The sequence below is a fragment of the Mauremys mutica genome, chromosome 12, assembly GCF_020497125.1.
Source record: "Mauremys mutica isolate MM-2020 ecotype Southern chromosome 12, ASM2049712v1, whole genome shotgun sequence".
NCBI lineage: Eukaryota > Metazoa > Chordata > Testudines > Geoemydidae > Mauremys > Mauremys mutica.
In genome coordinates, this window is record NC_059083.1 from 58507619 (window position 1) to 58523217 (window position 15599).

A 15599-nucleotide genomic window follows, 5' to 3' on the forward strand; every position below is an offset into this window, starting at 1 on the left:
GTGGTCTCCTCTCAGTTCTGCCACTGGCTGGCTGTAGGATTCCTGACCAGTCACTGCACCTTTCTCTGTGTCTCAGTTTCCCAAGGACTGTCTACACTTAAAACACAGCAGCTGAGCCACTGTCACGCTTCAATGAAGACACTACTTATGCTGATGGGAGAGGTTCTCCACTTCCTCAAGAGGCGGTAGCTAAGTTGACAGGAGAATTCTCCCATCGACCTAGCGCTGTCTACGCCAGTGGTTAGGTCAGTTGAACTATGTCACTCAGGAGTGTGGATTATTCCTAGTGTAGACCAGGCCCCAGTCAGTCAAATGGGTAAAGTAGTGGATCCCTGACTCACAGGGGGCTGAGTGGCTCAATTAACTAATGTAAGTAAAGAGCTTCAGGAGTCTCCAATGATAGGTGCTAGACAAGGGTCAAGCTTGGGCTGAGTTCCCTGGTCTCAGCAGGAGGAGACTGGGGTCAAGACGCAGTATTGAGTCCTTGGCTCTCCTTCTTGGTCCAACAATATCTTTCCAAGGAAAGCTCTATACCCTACGCCCTTTGGGCTGGTCTGCACACAGTGACACCCCTTTAACTGTACCAGTAGCATTACTATGGTATGCTCCTCCTAGTGTGGATGCAGTTAAAGGTGCTTCTACTTGGATAAGTCCTTTTACACAGGCATAACGGTGTCCACACTAGGGCTTGTACTCATTTAATTATCCCGGTATAAAGTAACACCCTCAACTGCCATAGTTAAACCAGAACCAACGCTGCGTGTAGGCCAGGCCTTAGAGCTCGGAGGGATCCAGCCTCAGAGATCCCAGTGGTACTGAAGGTGAGGGGGTTTCTCTAGTGCTGTGCCCTCCCTGTGCACATGAGTGGGCCCCTCCCTCTTTTACTGCTTCCTCCCTCCCCGAACTGAACAAGAACCCTCAGACTCCCCCATGCCCTTCATCCTGGACACTGGTAGCCGACCCAAGACACACACCCCGCAGCCATGCACTGTTCGGCCTCCAGCCCTCATCACACACTGGGCACTCCTTGTCCTGACAGCTTCATCCAACCTGCTTTACCTGCAGTGCTTCCTGTCCCCAATGAGGCACCCAGTATTAGGAATAGTGGATCACATCAGAGCTTCTCTCTCATATCTGTGCTATCTGCAGATGTTCTCCCCTTCCATATAACTGCCTGATCCTGGGGTGAATCTAATGGAGCGCTCGTTCTCAGCAATACTTTGAGGCAATCAGCTTCGTGGCTGAATTATGCATTGCATAAAAAATTTCTTTTTTCCAGATTGAAATTTGTTGCCTTTCATTTTTAGCGACTGCCCCTTTGCTCTGTATTATGAAGGAGGGTTAATAGGAGCACCCAATGTACTTGCTCTGTAACAGTTTGTTATCATGTCCCCTTTTCCTTACAAGAACAGCCATACTGGGTCAGACCCATGGTCCATCCAGCTCAGTATCCTGTCTTCTGACAGAGGCAAATGTCAGGTGCTTTAGAGGGAATGAACAGAACAGGCAATCATGGAGTGATCCATCCCCTATTGTTTACTTCCTGCTTCTGGCAATCAGAGGCTAGGGAGACCCGAGCATGGGGTTGCATCCCTGTCCTGTCCATCATGGCTAATAGCTATTGATGGACCTGCCCTCCAGGAACTTATCTAATTCTTTTTTGAGCCCAGTTGTAGTTTTGGCCTTCACAACATCCCCTGGCAACAAGTTCCACAGATTGGCTGTGTTTTGTGTGAAGAAGTACTTCCTTTTTGTTTGTTTTAAACCTGCTGCCTATTAATTTAATTGGGTGACTTCTGGTTCTTGTGTCATGTGCAGAGGTAAATAACACTTCTGTTTGCATTTTCTCCACACCATTCATGATGTTATAGATCTCTATATCATAGCTACCTTTAGCCTTTCTTCCCAAGCTTCAAAGTCTCAGTCTTTTTAATCTCACCTCATATGGAAGCTGTTTCATACCTCTAATCATTTTTGGTGCACTTCTTTGTACCTTTTCCGATTCTAATATATCTTCTTTGAGATGCGGTAACCAGAACTGCACACAGTATTCAAGGTGTGAGCCTACCGTGGATTTATGTAGTGCCATTATGATATTTATGTCTTCTTATCTATCCTTTTCCTAATGGTTCCTAACATTCTGTTAGCTTTTTTGACTTCGTATTTATCAACATTGAATTTCATCTGCCATTTTGTTGCCCAGTCACCAAGTTTTGTGAGATCCCTATGTAATTATTCACAGTCTGCTTTGGACTTAACTACCTTAATAATTTTGTATCATCTGCCAATTTTGCCATTTACCTTTTTTCCAGATCATGTCTTAATATGTTGAACAGCACAGGTCTCAGTACAGATCCCTGTGGGATCCCACTATTTACCTCACTTCATTCTGAAAAATGATCATTTGTTCCTATGCTTGTTTCCTGTCTTTTAACCAGTTAGTGATCCATGAGAGGACCTTCCTTCATATCCCGTGACTGCTGACTTGGCTTAAGAGCCTTTGGTTAGGGACTTTATCAAGACTTTCTGAATGTCCAAATGCACTATTATCAACTGGATCAACATTGTCCACATGTTTGTTGACCCTCTCTAAGAATTCTGATAGATTGGTGAGGCATGATCAGGGCCGGCTCCAGACCCCAGCGCGCCAAGCAGGCGCGTGGGGCGGCATTGTCGGGGCAGGGCGGCATTTGGCTGCGGCAGACCTTCCGCGGTCATGCCTGCGGGAGGTCCACTGGAGCCCGGGACGAGCGGACCTGCCACAGGCATGACTGCGGAGGGTCCCCTCTTCCCGCGGCTCCGCTTCAGCTCCCACAGGCATGACTGCGGCAGGCGCGCTGGTCCCACGGCTCGGACTGAGCTCCCGCAGGCATGCCTGCGGATGCTCCACCGGAGCCGTGAACCAGCGCACCCGCCGCAGACACTTCTGCCCCGGCCGCGGGACCGGGGAAGGGCGGCGCACCGCGCCGCCCTGCTTGGGGCGCCGTAATTTATAGAGCCGCCCCTGGGTATGATTTCCTTTACAAAAGCTGTGTTGACCCTTGACCACCCAATCATGTTCATCTGTGTGTCTGATAATTCTATTGTACTGGAGTTAGACTTACTAGCCTGTAATTGCCAGGGTCTCCTCTGGAACCTTTTTTAAGAATTGGTGTCAATTAGGTATCCTGCAGTCATCTGATACAGAAGCTGATTTAAGTGATAGGTTGCATACCACAGTTAGTAGTTCTGCAGTTTCATATTTGAGTTCCTTCAGAACTCTTGGGTGAATACCATCTAGTCCTGGGGACTTATTACTGTTTAATTTATCAATTTGTTCCAAAACCTACACCTCAATCTGGGACAGTTCCTCAGATTTGTCACCCAGAAATATATGGAAATATACGTATCTCACAGAACTGTAAGGGACCCCCAAAGGTCATAAAGTCCAGCCCCCTGCCTTCACTAGCAGGACCAAGTACTGATTTTGCCCCAGATCCCTAAGTGGCCCCCTCAAGGATTGAACTCAACCCTGGGTTTAGCAGGCTTAAAGAATGTCTCAGATGTGGTTATCTCCCTCACATCCTCTGCAATGAAGACTGATGCAAAGAATTCATTTAGCTTCTTCGGAATGGCCTCATCTTTCTTGAGTGCTCCATTAGCACCTCAGTTGTCCAGGGGCCCCACTGATTGTTTGGCAGGCTTCCCTACTCATCTTCTCACTAAGCCAGTGGTTTCCAAACTTTATTGGTCCATATATCATGTTCTTAAAAACATGATGTTGTAAGTACCACATGCAAATTTCTCCTTTTTGTGCACATTTTAGTCTTTAATAGGCTTAACTGTATTTTGACATGTACTTTTGTTTGCTAAACAGTCCCAATCTTTTCATTCCCTCTTCCTAGGGAAGTTTAGCCAGGCCTCTAATCATTCTCTGAACCTCCTCTATTTTCGCTATATCCTTTTCAATAGAGTGACCAGAATTAAATACAGTTCTACAGGAGAGGGTGAACCATGGATTTTTATAATGGCATTATAATATATCAGTTTTATATTTTATTCCTTTCCTATAGTGCCCTCACACTTTGTTTGCTTTACAGCCATCACTGCCCATAGAAGAGAGGTTTTCATGGAGCTGTCCACAGCAATGTCCAGCTCTGGTTCCTGCCTGGGGAGAGTTAATTTAGATCCCAGTGAGGGGTGTGGATACTTAACATTATTCCTTCCAATGTGCATAACATTGCATTTATCATGACTGAATTTCATCTCCACTAGTGCTACCCAACTGTCAGGGCTGTTAGAAGTTCCTCAGTGCTTTCTCTAGTCTGGCCTAGTCTAAATAATCTGGTGTCTTCTGTAAGCTTTGCCACCTCACTGCTTGCCCTTTTTCTTGATTGTTGCTAACTTGTTTCAGCATCAGCTCTTTTTATAGCTCCACCTCTGTCAGGGCCTCATTTCTAATCCCTGAAAAGGATAGGGGCCTCCTTGAGCCCCCTCTCGTGACAACTGATGCCAGAGAAATAGTATAGATTCCAAGGCCAGAAGGGACCATTAGTCTGACCTCCTGCATAACACGGGCTATAGAACTTCCCCACAATAATTCCTAGAGCAGTGCTTTCAGCAAGCTGGGAGAGGGATAGCTCAGTGGTTTGAGCATTGGCCTGTTAAACCCAGGGTTATGAGTTCAATCCTTGAGGGGGCTATTTAGGGATCTGGGGCAAAAATCTGTCTGGGGATTAGTCCTGCTTTGAGCAAGGGGGTTAGACTAGATGACCTCCCGAGGTTCCTTCCAACCCTGATATTCTATGAAAGACATCTACTCTTGATTAAATATTTCTTAGTGATATATAGACTCTGCCACAACCTTCAGTATAGCTTCACTTGCAGTGTCCTTATTCTCTTTAAGTGCTTCCTCTGCCCTCTTGTGGTACAGCAGAGGCACCAGTTATCTCACAATACTGTGGCTCTCCTGGTCATCCCATCTCAAAAAAGGATAAACTAAAACTGAAGGGGTTCAGTGAAGAGCAATGAGAAAGGCCTGGAAAAACCCTCATATGAAGATAAATTGAAAAGATTGGGATTGTCACATTGCTAAGGAGAGAAATAAGAGAGGACATGTTACAGTCTATCAAATAATGGATGCTTTAGAGAGGAGATGAGAAGCTTTTGTTCTCTATCTCACACCCCAAGACCAGGGGGAAAGTCAATTAAATTAATGAAGTTGGAAGTTCAAACTGGTAAAAGGAAATCCTTTTTCACACATTTAAGTAGACTGTAGAACTCACTTGCAGAAATTCATTGAGCCAAATAATTTAGCAAGATTCAAAAAGAGATTGGACATTGAGATGGCTCACAAGAATATCCAGGGTGATCATAATTAATAAATAATAAAAAATAAGAAGGAAGATTAACCCTTCATCCTAAGCGTTTCAGACCTATGTGCATGGCAGATTACCCCACACCTGCCTACTTACACCTTCCTCTGACACATCTGGCACCAACCACCAGGGGTGCTGGAAGAGTTTATATAGTGGGGGTGCTGAGAGCTATTGACCCAAACTGTAAACCCTGTATATGATAGAAACCACTTTAAGCCAGGGGGCACAGCAGCACCCCTAGTTCCAGCACCTATGCTGGCCACTATCTGATCCAGTCTGGCAATTGCTGTGTTCCTCACTATTTCTATGACATTGGTTATTTACTTTTCAAATTCCTTCTTAACCATCCTAATTTCAATTTTACATTTTCACTCACTGTAGATGAGGTTCCTTTTTATTCATTTCACTTGGGCTGACTTTTGAGTTTTTTGAAAGATACCTGTTTGGCTTCAGTAACCTCCTGTACCTTGTCACTCAACCTTCCTGCTTCTCTTTTGAGTTCAGGGGCATAGATCTACCTTCCACAATGCTGCCATGGTATGCTTGAGCAGCCACCATGCTGAATCCAAAGGATTGTAATTTCCTCATTTTTGATGTTAACGTTTTTGGGACTGTAGCAATGCAGGACTAACCCCTGCGGCACCTCCTGCTGGTCTCTGTCAGGAATGAGCTCATCCAGCTTCTAGAGCACCCTCTGTAGGCCAGTGATCAGCCTTACTGCTGGCCCCCATATCCCTCCCTGGACCCCAGTGCCCCTTTCTCTGGGGTGCTCCCCCTCTCGTAGTAACCCTTCAGTCTTGGGGTCTCCCACCTAGGGGAACCCCCACCCCCTATCCCCACCTTGCCTCAGTGTAAGGCTACTGCCAGTCACCAACTAGTCCCCATTCCCTGGGGCAGACTGCAGTGTAAGCCACTCATCACTGGCAAGGGGGGTTTAGACCTGCTGCCTTTCTCTGCAACCCAGTACCTCTATGGGGCCTTGGACGAGACCCTGCAGCCTGGGGAGTTGCTAACCTAGAGCTCTCCAGCCCCTCTGGCCTTTCCCCAGCCCTGCCTTATTCTAGGTACCCTGCGCTTCCCAGCAGCCAGGCCCCTCTCTCTCTGCCTTCAGAGGGAGACTGTTTGGGCCCCTGGCTTGCAGCCTCTTATAGGGGCCAGCTGGGCTCTGTTTGGAGCGTGGCCACAGCTCTGCCTGCTTCCCCCAATCAGCCCAGTGGCTGCTTTCTCTTGCCACACCCCGTTCCTAGGCTGTTTTAAGCCCCTCAGGGCAGGAGCAGGTGTCTACCCTGCTACAGGGACCTTCTGCAGAAAACCCTCCCGTTTTAAAGTGTAATGTCCCAGTGCTAGCTGTCATTATGATCCTTGCCATTAGGTGGCTGAACTTCGTAAAATTATATTGTGGCTCCTGTAAGTGCCTCTGAGCTTATAATGAAACACCCCAAAGTCAGGAAACACAAAAGCGAAGGTTTGCTGAGCCCCTTTTACTCTGCACTACTACATAGATGCTTTGAAATGCTGGTTTGGAATCTGTGAGCCGTGATTATGCTTAGATACAAATTTAAAGCTCAGGTGTAGAAAACCATTGTATCAGCTGAGAAATACTGTGTTCACTATGCCAGAGATTTGGGGCAACACTTACAAAAGTGCACAAGTTCCCTTGTTGCCAAGAAGGCTAACGGCATTTTGGGCTGTATAAATAGGGGCATTGCCAGCAGATCGAGGGACGTGATCATTCCCCTCTATTCGACATTGGTGAGGTCTCATCTGGAGTACTGTGTCCAGTTTTGGGCCCCACACTAAAGGAAGGACGTGGGAAAAATTGGAGAGTCCAGCGGAGGGCAACAAGAATGATTAGGGGGCTGGAGCACATGATTTATGAGGAGAGGCTGAGGGAACTGGGATTGTTTAGTCTGCAGAAGAGAAGAGTGTGGGGGATTTAATAGCTGCTTTCAACTACCTGAAAGAGGGTTCCAAAGAGGATGGAGCTAGGCTGTTCTTCTCAATGGTAGCAGATGACAGAACAAGGAGTAATGGTCTCAAGTTGCAGTGGGAGAGGTTTAGGTTGCATATTAGGAAAAACTTTTTCACTAGGAAGGTGGTGAAGCACTGGAAGTTACCTAGGGAGATGGTGGAATCTCCTTTCTTAGAGATTTCTAAGGCCAGGCTTGATAAAGCCTTGGCTGGGATGATTTAGTTGGGAATTGGTCCTGCTTTGAGCAGGGGGTTAGACTAAATGACCTTCTGAGGTCCCTTCCAACCCTGAGACACTATGATTCTATAAGTGAGTTAGGAGTCTAAGGGTACGTTTACACTTACCGGGACGGTCGACGCGGCGAGTTCGACTGCTCGGAGTTCGAACTATCGCGTCTGATCTAGACGCGATAGTTCGAACCCCGGAAGCGCTAGTTCGAACTCCGGTACTCCACCGCGGCAGGAGGAGTTGCCGGAGTCGACCCTGGAGCCGCGGAGTTCGCTTCCGCGGCGTCTGGACGGTAAGTAAGTCGAACTAGGGTAGTTCGAATTCAGCTACGTTATTCACGTAGCTGAATTCGCGTACCCTAGTTCGACCCCCGAGCTTAGTGTAGACCAGGGCTAAGTCCCTTTGCTTTTTAAATCATTGTGAGGTAGGTGCCTAGGCACTTTGGACAATCCCAGTAGCAACCTAACTGCATCATTAGGTGCCTCACTATGTTATAAATCTAGCCCTAAGGTCCAGATCCAGACAAGGACTTAGGCACATTAGCCCAAGATTTAGACATCACTGAGATCCTCAGAATCTCCACTCAACTGCTGCTTATCTCTATTGGTGTCTAAATTTCCTAGGCACCTACATTTTCACCATTGAAGTCCCCATGGTGTCTGAGTTTCTGCCAATGAGCATGTACACAGCTACCTCAGTCTAGGCACCAGGCACCTGTCTTACACCTAAACCAAGTGGGATCTTCAAACTAGGCTTGTCCCCCATCTCACCTGGTGAGGAATTGCATTGATCTGTTCCCCGGAAAAGAGCTTTCCCTTTGTTGCAATAGGAACAGGACATTCTGTATTTCCCTTTTGCATTTCATTGGCAGGAAATCGAGGAGGCTCTAGAGGAAACCAAGAAGATGAACATGTACTGCCATTTTGCTAGAGGCGTTGGGGAACCCAAATACATGCCTGTTCAGACCTGGGAGTCACTGAATCACATCCTTGTGGAAGCCTTGGATAACCACAATGAGGTCAATGCTGCCATGAATCTGGTGCTCTTTGAAGATGCCATGTGCCATGTGTAAGGGGATTTTTCATCTTTGTTCTCTCATAGAGTTGTTATACTCTCACAGAGTCATCAGCCTAAATGTCTTCGGAGCTGGTCTGTGTAATGCATTTCTGTTAATGTTTTCAGAGGGGATGAGCAGCCATAATCACAGATGATGTCAGGAGGAGCTGTAGGAGTGCAGCACTTCTGAAGAGTCAGACCCTGGGTATCTCAAATTGGACATGAAACTAGGGGCTCTTCCAATTAGCGGCCACTTTCGAAAAAGTGGACATTAATCTCTCCTCAGCTTCTCATCTCTTTCCTATCTCCCAGGGGTTTTGGAAGCCTTTTCTCATTGATGTTTAGCAAGCACATTGAAACCTTCAGGCAGAGGGCACTGTAGTAGTACAAAGACGAATTACACAGAGGTTTCAGTTTTCAAATGGGGCTGTCTAAGTAGGGCACACAATTTTGCTTGCCAGCCCTCGGTACATAGGTGCCCTAATATGTGTTTTAAATACAAGTTTGATTGTGTCAGTGTGCAAGAAAAACTTGGAAAATTGGTATGTGGTAACATTTTTGAAAGCCTGTAAGTCACACAGGAGCCTGTGTCACACTTTCAAGTGACTTTCAAAGGTGTTAGGTGCCTAAAGCTGCTGGGTGGTGCCTGGGCAGATGATTAAAAGTTTCTAAGCAGATATGGTGCCTACCTCCATTGATTTCAATGAAACTTAATCACCTAAAATGCTTAAGCCCTTTTGACAATCCCACTAGGCACATGTCTGCACCTGTAGGCACTGAATACCTTTGAAAATGTGGCCCTTAGCAATTAAGTCTCACTGCAAGTCAATGGAATTTAGGCTCCTGTGGTCAGATTTTTAAAGACTTTTAGGCACCTAAAAATGCAGATAGGTGCCTAGTGAGATTGCCAGAAGCACCTAAGTGAATTAGGTTTGTCTAAGTGAAATCAATGGGAGTTGGGAGCCTAGGTTCTTTTGAAAATGTTACCTGGTGACTATATATACTGTATATATGAATCTCTGAACTAACAGAGCCCTAGAGCCCCATTAGCTACACTGAAGCAGTACTTTTTCATTAGGAAAGGTTGATCTCACCGTTCCTTAAGTACCAGGAACCCAATCCAATTACTATCATAGAAAAGAACAACAGATACAATCCTTTGATCTACCCAGTTACTCCTTTGAGTCCTAGGAGCTCACCATCCTTTCATTTCCTGCAGCATAGTGCCTTGATATTTAATAAAACCATAATATTGCTTCATGCTATGCTGCTTTTATTCCATTCAGTTATTAAGTAGCAGTTTATCTTCAGCAAAGGCATGCTTGGATCATCAAACTGTACTTGATTTTATATTCCATGCATAAGGCAGACACACACACAAGCACTCTGAGTATTAGAATTTTTTCAGATTGTGATGTAAATGTTGTCTCTGTCATTTTCTCTTGTGTGCTCCCTGTGCTCCAGAGAGGATTTGCTGGACCAAATCTGATTGCAGCCTCCCCCTAAATATTGTAAAAGATCAAGAGAAAAAGCTCTGAATTTTAACGTTTGTTTTCACATTCCTCCTTGCTCCCCTCCTTTATACATGCAGACGGTCTGTCGGACAGGACCACAGATATGAGCTGGTAGTCCTGACCCAAGATTTAATTCCTCAACTTCAGGCGTTAAATACAGTTAGTGGCTAAATCACCAAGTTGTTCAAGAGTTCAAATCCATCTGTGCTAATCACTAAATATTTCTGTGGCCTTACCCACACACCTATACTTCCATAATTACTGATTTTTATCGGTGGTTTGCTTATTGCTCTGAACGCAATGAAAAACCTGATGAGAAATGAAATTAAACAAGTAGGCCAGCTGAGTCCAGTGAGGGCGTCTCATGACATCCCGACCTTATTTAAAATGCAAATGAATTATTCTCTTATTCAAGACGTGTCTGGGAGAGAGAACTGATGGAATATGAACTACAAGTAGTTAAAGTTTCTTTGGAGACAAACAAAAATGGCTGGTGCTTTCATTGTGTTCTTAGCTACTTGAATGAAAAGTCAAAAGAAAGGTCCCAACTGATTGCAAACAGTTAGAAATCAGTATTTTATCCTGTTGGCTTTGTTGTATGGAAATTAAGGCCCCAGACATATATGTAGGCAGACAATGGAACTGTTTCCAGCGAATCTCTCTACTGTTTCTCACTGTGCATGCCAGGTGGGATAGGCGTGCCTCTGGACCCTTGCTACCAGATCATGCTTTCATACTTTTTAATGGAGAAGCATGTGGGTTATTCTGGAATACTGAGGTGCTGATCTTAGGTCAGGTGTCTAAAAAAACCCTTATCCCACTTGCCCTCGGTTGTTGGCAGTGTCAGCGGAGAGGCTATATACCGATGAGCCTGGGCACGATGATGCCTTCCATGATGGCCTCCCTAGGTGGTAGTTGAAGCAAGGAGCAAGGAGTGCTAGTTTTGGGTGGAGCTTGCATTGCCATTGTCTTTGCTGAGCCACTGTTGTGGAGCGGAGACTTCAGTCCGCAGGGGGTCAATCTGCCACTACCCTAATGTTTTTTAAAGGTGACCTACAGTAGTTTTTGAATTTCTCTAACTGCTACCACAAGTTTCATCTAAGTTTTAAAGTCCTCCTTATAGTTCCAAAAAGTAAATAAACCCTTTTCTGCCGTTTTCCCGTACCTCCTTGAAGTTAGCTTCTTGGACATGCCCCAAAGCAGCTTGTGTCGTTTCGCTCTCAGTGAAATTGTGAAATTGCAGGCCCCATGGCCATGTTAATCACTGCACTGGGATCTAAACTCTGGCTAGTGAGTGAGATTTTCCCCTCCTCTGCTGGGAGTGATTTACTTCTACAATATTTCCTGTTGAATGTTCTCAGAAATGTGTCATCTTCACACGATTAGCTCACTCTTCTTTGTTAGCACACTTTTTCTTAAGGATATAGTCTAGTGCAAACAGGAATTAACTCAAGGACAAGCTCTGGCCTTTGTTACACTGGTGCTCAGATCACAGTGATCTGCCCTTATAATCAATGAATCTTTATTTAGTGCCCCATCCTTGTGCATGTCATTGGTGAGACTACTCCATGTGTCAGTGTGAGCAAGGGTGACAGAATCTGGCTCTTAAAGAATTAGTAGTTTTGATGAGGAAGAAATATTGACAGAGCTTTCCTATAAGGGATTTACACTGATCTAGATACATGAAGATATTAATAATACATAATCTGACTCTTCATGTGACTTAATAGCTCACCAATGTCATCAAGCCCACAGTTAATGTGGATCCTTGGACATTTTCTGAGAGGAAATATCTACTAGCGGGACTAATTAGAGCACATTTACACAGCAATTTAGTCTGGTTTGACCCATGTAAATGGAGGACTGACCTTTACTGTAAGATGTTCCTGAACACCATAACACAGCATACGAATCCAGAAATAACTGAGATGGGAAGCTCTGAATTGCCATAGAAGCATTTACTGGTTGGTTGTGTTGTTTACTACAGATCTCACGTGAAGAGCATCGACTGCAAACGTGCCCCTTAGATTGGCAGCGCTGCTGTAATTCTGCTACTATTCTCAATCTAATTTGTTACTCAGTAAAATATGTATTGAAATGCTCCATATGGAAAAAAGTCTTCTTGACCAGAGATTCTGTATGCTTCAATTTAGTTGCCGCATCAATCGTATCTTAGAATCACCCAGAGGAAATGCTCTATTGGTTGGTGTAGGTGGAAGCGGCAAGCAGAGCCTGACAAGACTTGCGGCTTTCATTAGCTCACTGGAGGTTTTCCAGATCACTCTGAGGAAAGGCTATGGAATCCCTGACCTGAAGGTAGGTGGCATTGAATGGTGGGAAGGGAGAGGAAACAGAAACTTGTACTTCTTTCACACAGAGCTTTGTCTTTTCTGTGTGTTTGAGAAACCTCCAGTGTAAATGAAAAGAGATTCCAATCGGATCGCAAAGAACAGTCTCCAAAATTCATCAGTTAATGTTTGCTCACGGCTTTGTACCTGTAAAGGGCTATAGAGAGTCGATGATAATGATTAATATAATAAATTATTACTATTTTTAAGACAATAAAAAGAATACTTAATCCACCCAGGAGTAACCTGCTATGGAATGATGTAGCTAGAGGTGGGAGAGATTTATTAAGTCATATCCAGTCCATCTCCCACTTCCTGGAGGCTATAAGAGTTGGAAACAGCAATGGATCCTGACAATACATTTTCTAGTAAACTGAGAATTGGAAGCCGTGAGACAGTTTTGTTTGATGCAAATGGAATGATTTATAAATGTTTTAGTTGCTGGTAAATGATGTAGGACTTGGGTTTGCAATGTCTCCTTGCTTTCCCACCAAGGCAAACTGGAGCTACATTGTCCAAGTCCTGTCCTGCATCTTCAGACTGGGTCTCCTGCTGGCGTGAACAGCGTCCACTGAGAGGCCAGTTATAGCTCTGGCGATAGCAAATCATTAGCAAATCTCTACCAAGTTTTGAAAGCTCATATTTAAATGCATTTGCTTTCTTATTTAGGGTCATTGACTTTAGTGGGGACTGCAAGATTTGGCTTTTCGACAATGTTTATTTAATAATCAAATGTATTATGAGGAATCACTGGAGTTTTTATTTAATGTTACATCATCTTCTCCCTTCAGATAACTTTGCAGCTCTGATCAGTTTGTTTGTCTTGCTTTCTGACATGCCTGTGTAATCATCCTGAGCCTATCTATTCTCACCCATTCAGTTCTACCCATGAAAAGGTTCCTGGGATAATCTGGTGCTGACCTCCTCCTATTTGTTAGATAGCCTACTCTTCCCACAAAGAGTGTACTCTGATTCTTACGTTCAGAAGCTTGTTTCCAAAGCACGTTCTTGTTTCAGGTTCTGTGATGGTGGAAGGTTGTTTGACATTCCCATCACTCTGTACCCATTCCACAGGAATTTATGAAATACTGGTTGATTATTTTTTCTTGGGTCTAGAAGAGCAAGATGGCTCAGTCTGCCATTGACCCTTAACATTGTTCTAAATCACTTATTCTAGGTGTTCTATAGCAAATGTAACAACTGACTGTGTTTGGTAGAACCATATTTGCCTACTGAAGTTCTAAACGCATTTCAGAAGCAAGGGTCAATGTATTATCCTGAGCGCCTTTCTATTCCCACTGTATTCTGTTCACATGAACTAATGGGAAAGGCCAGCTGAGGTGGTAGGAAGAAAAAACTAGAATCACAGTGACAGTTTTTGCTATTACTGTGTTTTAAATAATAGTGTTATTTTATGTTCATAATTGTGAGGCAGACACTCTGAAAAGGGGAGGAAGGATAGTCCAGTGTTTGGGGCACTAGCCTAGGGCTAGGACACCTGCGTTCAAGTCCCTGCCCTACCACAACCTCCCTGTGAGAGCTTGTGTAAGTCAGATAGTCTCTCTGTGCCTCAGTTCCCACTCTGTACAACAGGGATAATAGCCATGCCCTGCATCGTGGGGTTTGGGAGGATACATACATTGAAGATGGTGCGGTGCTCAGGTACCATGGTAATGGGGGCAACCCTGTACCTTAGGCTGTGTCTACAGTACAAGCTAAGGGTGTGATACTCCAACTCGTGTACGCACATGTGCGCTAGCTCTGATTGAGCTAGTGCAAGTATAAATAGCAACGTAGCTGCAGTAGCACGGGTAGCAGCAGCAGAGGCATGCTGAGTATATCCCCACGGCTTTAGTACCCGTCTCGGCACTGCTGCTGCTTCCTGTCCTACTGTGGCTGCACTGCTATTTGTACTCACACGAGCTTGATGAGAGCTAGCATGAATACATGTACATGAATAGGAGATCACAGGCTGACCATAAGCTGTCAGTGTGATGCTGCTGTGGAAAAGGCTAATGCAGTCCAAGGTATTTCCAGCAGAGACAGGGAAGTGTTAGTACCATTACACCAGGCACTGGTGAGACCTCATCTGGAATACTGCATGCAGTGCTGGTCTCCCATGTTTAAGAAAGATGAATTAAAACTGGAACAGGTGCAGAGAAGTGCTAATAGGTTTTCCATTCCTCTGATCACCCTGTCTTATAAGAGAAGACTCAAAGAGCTTGGCTTGTTTGCATAAGAACAGCCACACTGGGTCAGACCAAAGGTCCATCAAGCCCAGTATCCTGTCCTCTGACAGTGGCCAATGGCAGGTGCCCCAAAGGGAATGAACAGACAGGTTATCAACAAGTGATCCATGCCCTGTCACCCAATCCCAGCTTCTGTCAAACAGAGACTAGGGACACCATTTCTGCTCATACTGGCTAATAGCCATTGATGGACCTATCTTCCATGAATCTATCTAGCTCCCTTTTGAACCCCATTATAGTATTGGCCTTCACAACACCCTCTGGCAAGGAGTTCCAGAGGTTGACAGTGCATTGTGTGAAAACATACTTTTTTGTGTTTGTTTTAAACCTGCTACCTATTAATTTCATTTGATGGCCCCTTGTTCTTGTATTATGAGAAAGAGTAAATAACACTTCGTTATTTGCTTTCTCTATACCACTCATGATTTTATAGACGTCTATCAGATCCCCCCTTAGTTGCCTCTTTTCAAAGCTGAAAAGTCCCAGTCTTATTAATCTCTCCTCATACTGAAGCCGTTCTATACCCCTAATCATTTTTGTTGCCCTTTTCTGAACCTTTTCCAATTCCAAGATAATTTTTTTGAGATGGGGTGACCACATCTGCATGCAGTATTCAAGGTGTGGGCATACCATGGATTTATATAGAGGTAATATGATATTTTATGTCTTCTTATATATCCCTTTCTTGATGATTCCCAACATTCTGTTTGCCTTTTTGACTGCCGCTGCACATTGAGTGGATGATTTCAGGAAATTATCCACAATGACTCCAAGATCTCTTTCTTGCGTGTTAACAGCTAATTTAGACCTCATTACTGTGTATGTATAGTTAGAATTATGTTTTCCAATGTGCATTACTTTGCATTTATCAACAT

At 44.7% G+C, this 15599-nt stretch overlaps 1 protein-coding gene across 1 annotated transcript in view; it reads left to right on the forward strand.

The window, feature by feature from the left end:
* DNAH9 (dynein axonemal heavy chain 9) overlaps positions 1–15599 on the forward strand; it is a 385294-nt gene that overhangs the window by 160425 nt on the left and 209270 nt on the right. The window contains exons 43-44 of the mRNA XM_044984418.1: positions 8429–8625; positions 12281–12443. Coding sequence (XP_044840353.1) covers positions 8429–8625; positions 12281–12443 — 360 coding nt within the window. The remainder of the gene's footprint in view (positions 1–8428; positions 8626–12280; positions 12444–15599) is intronic.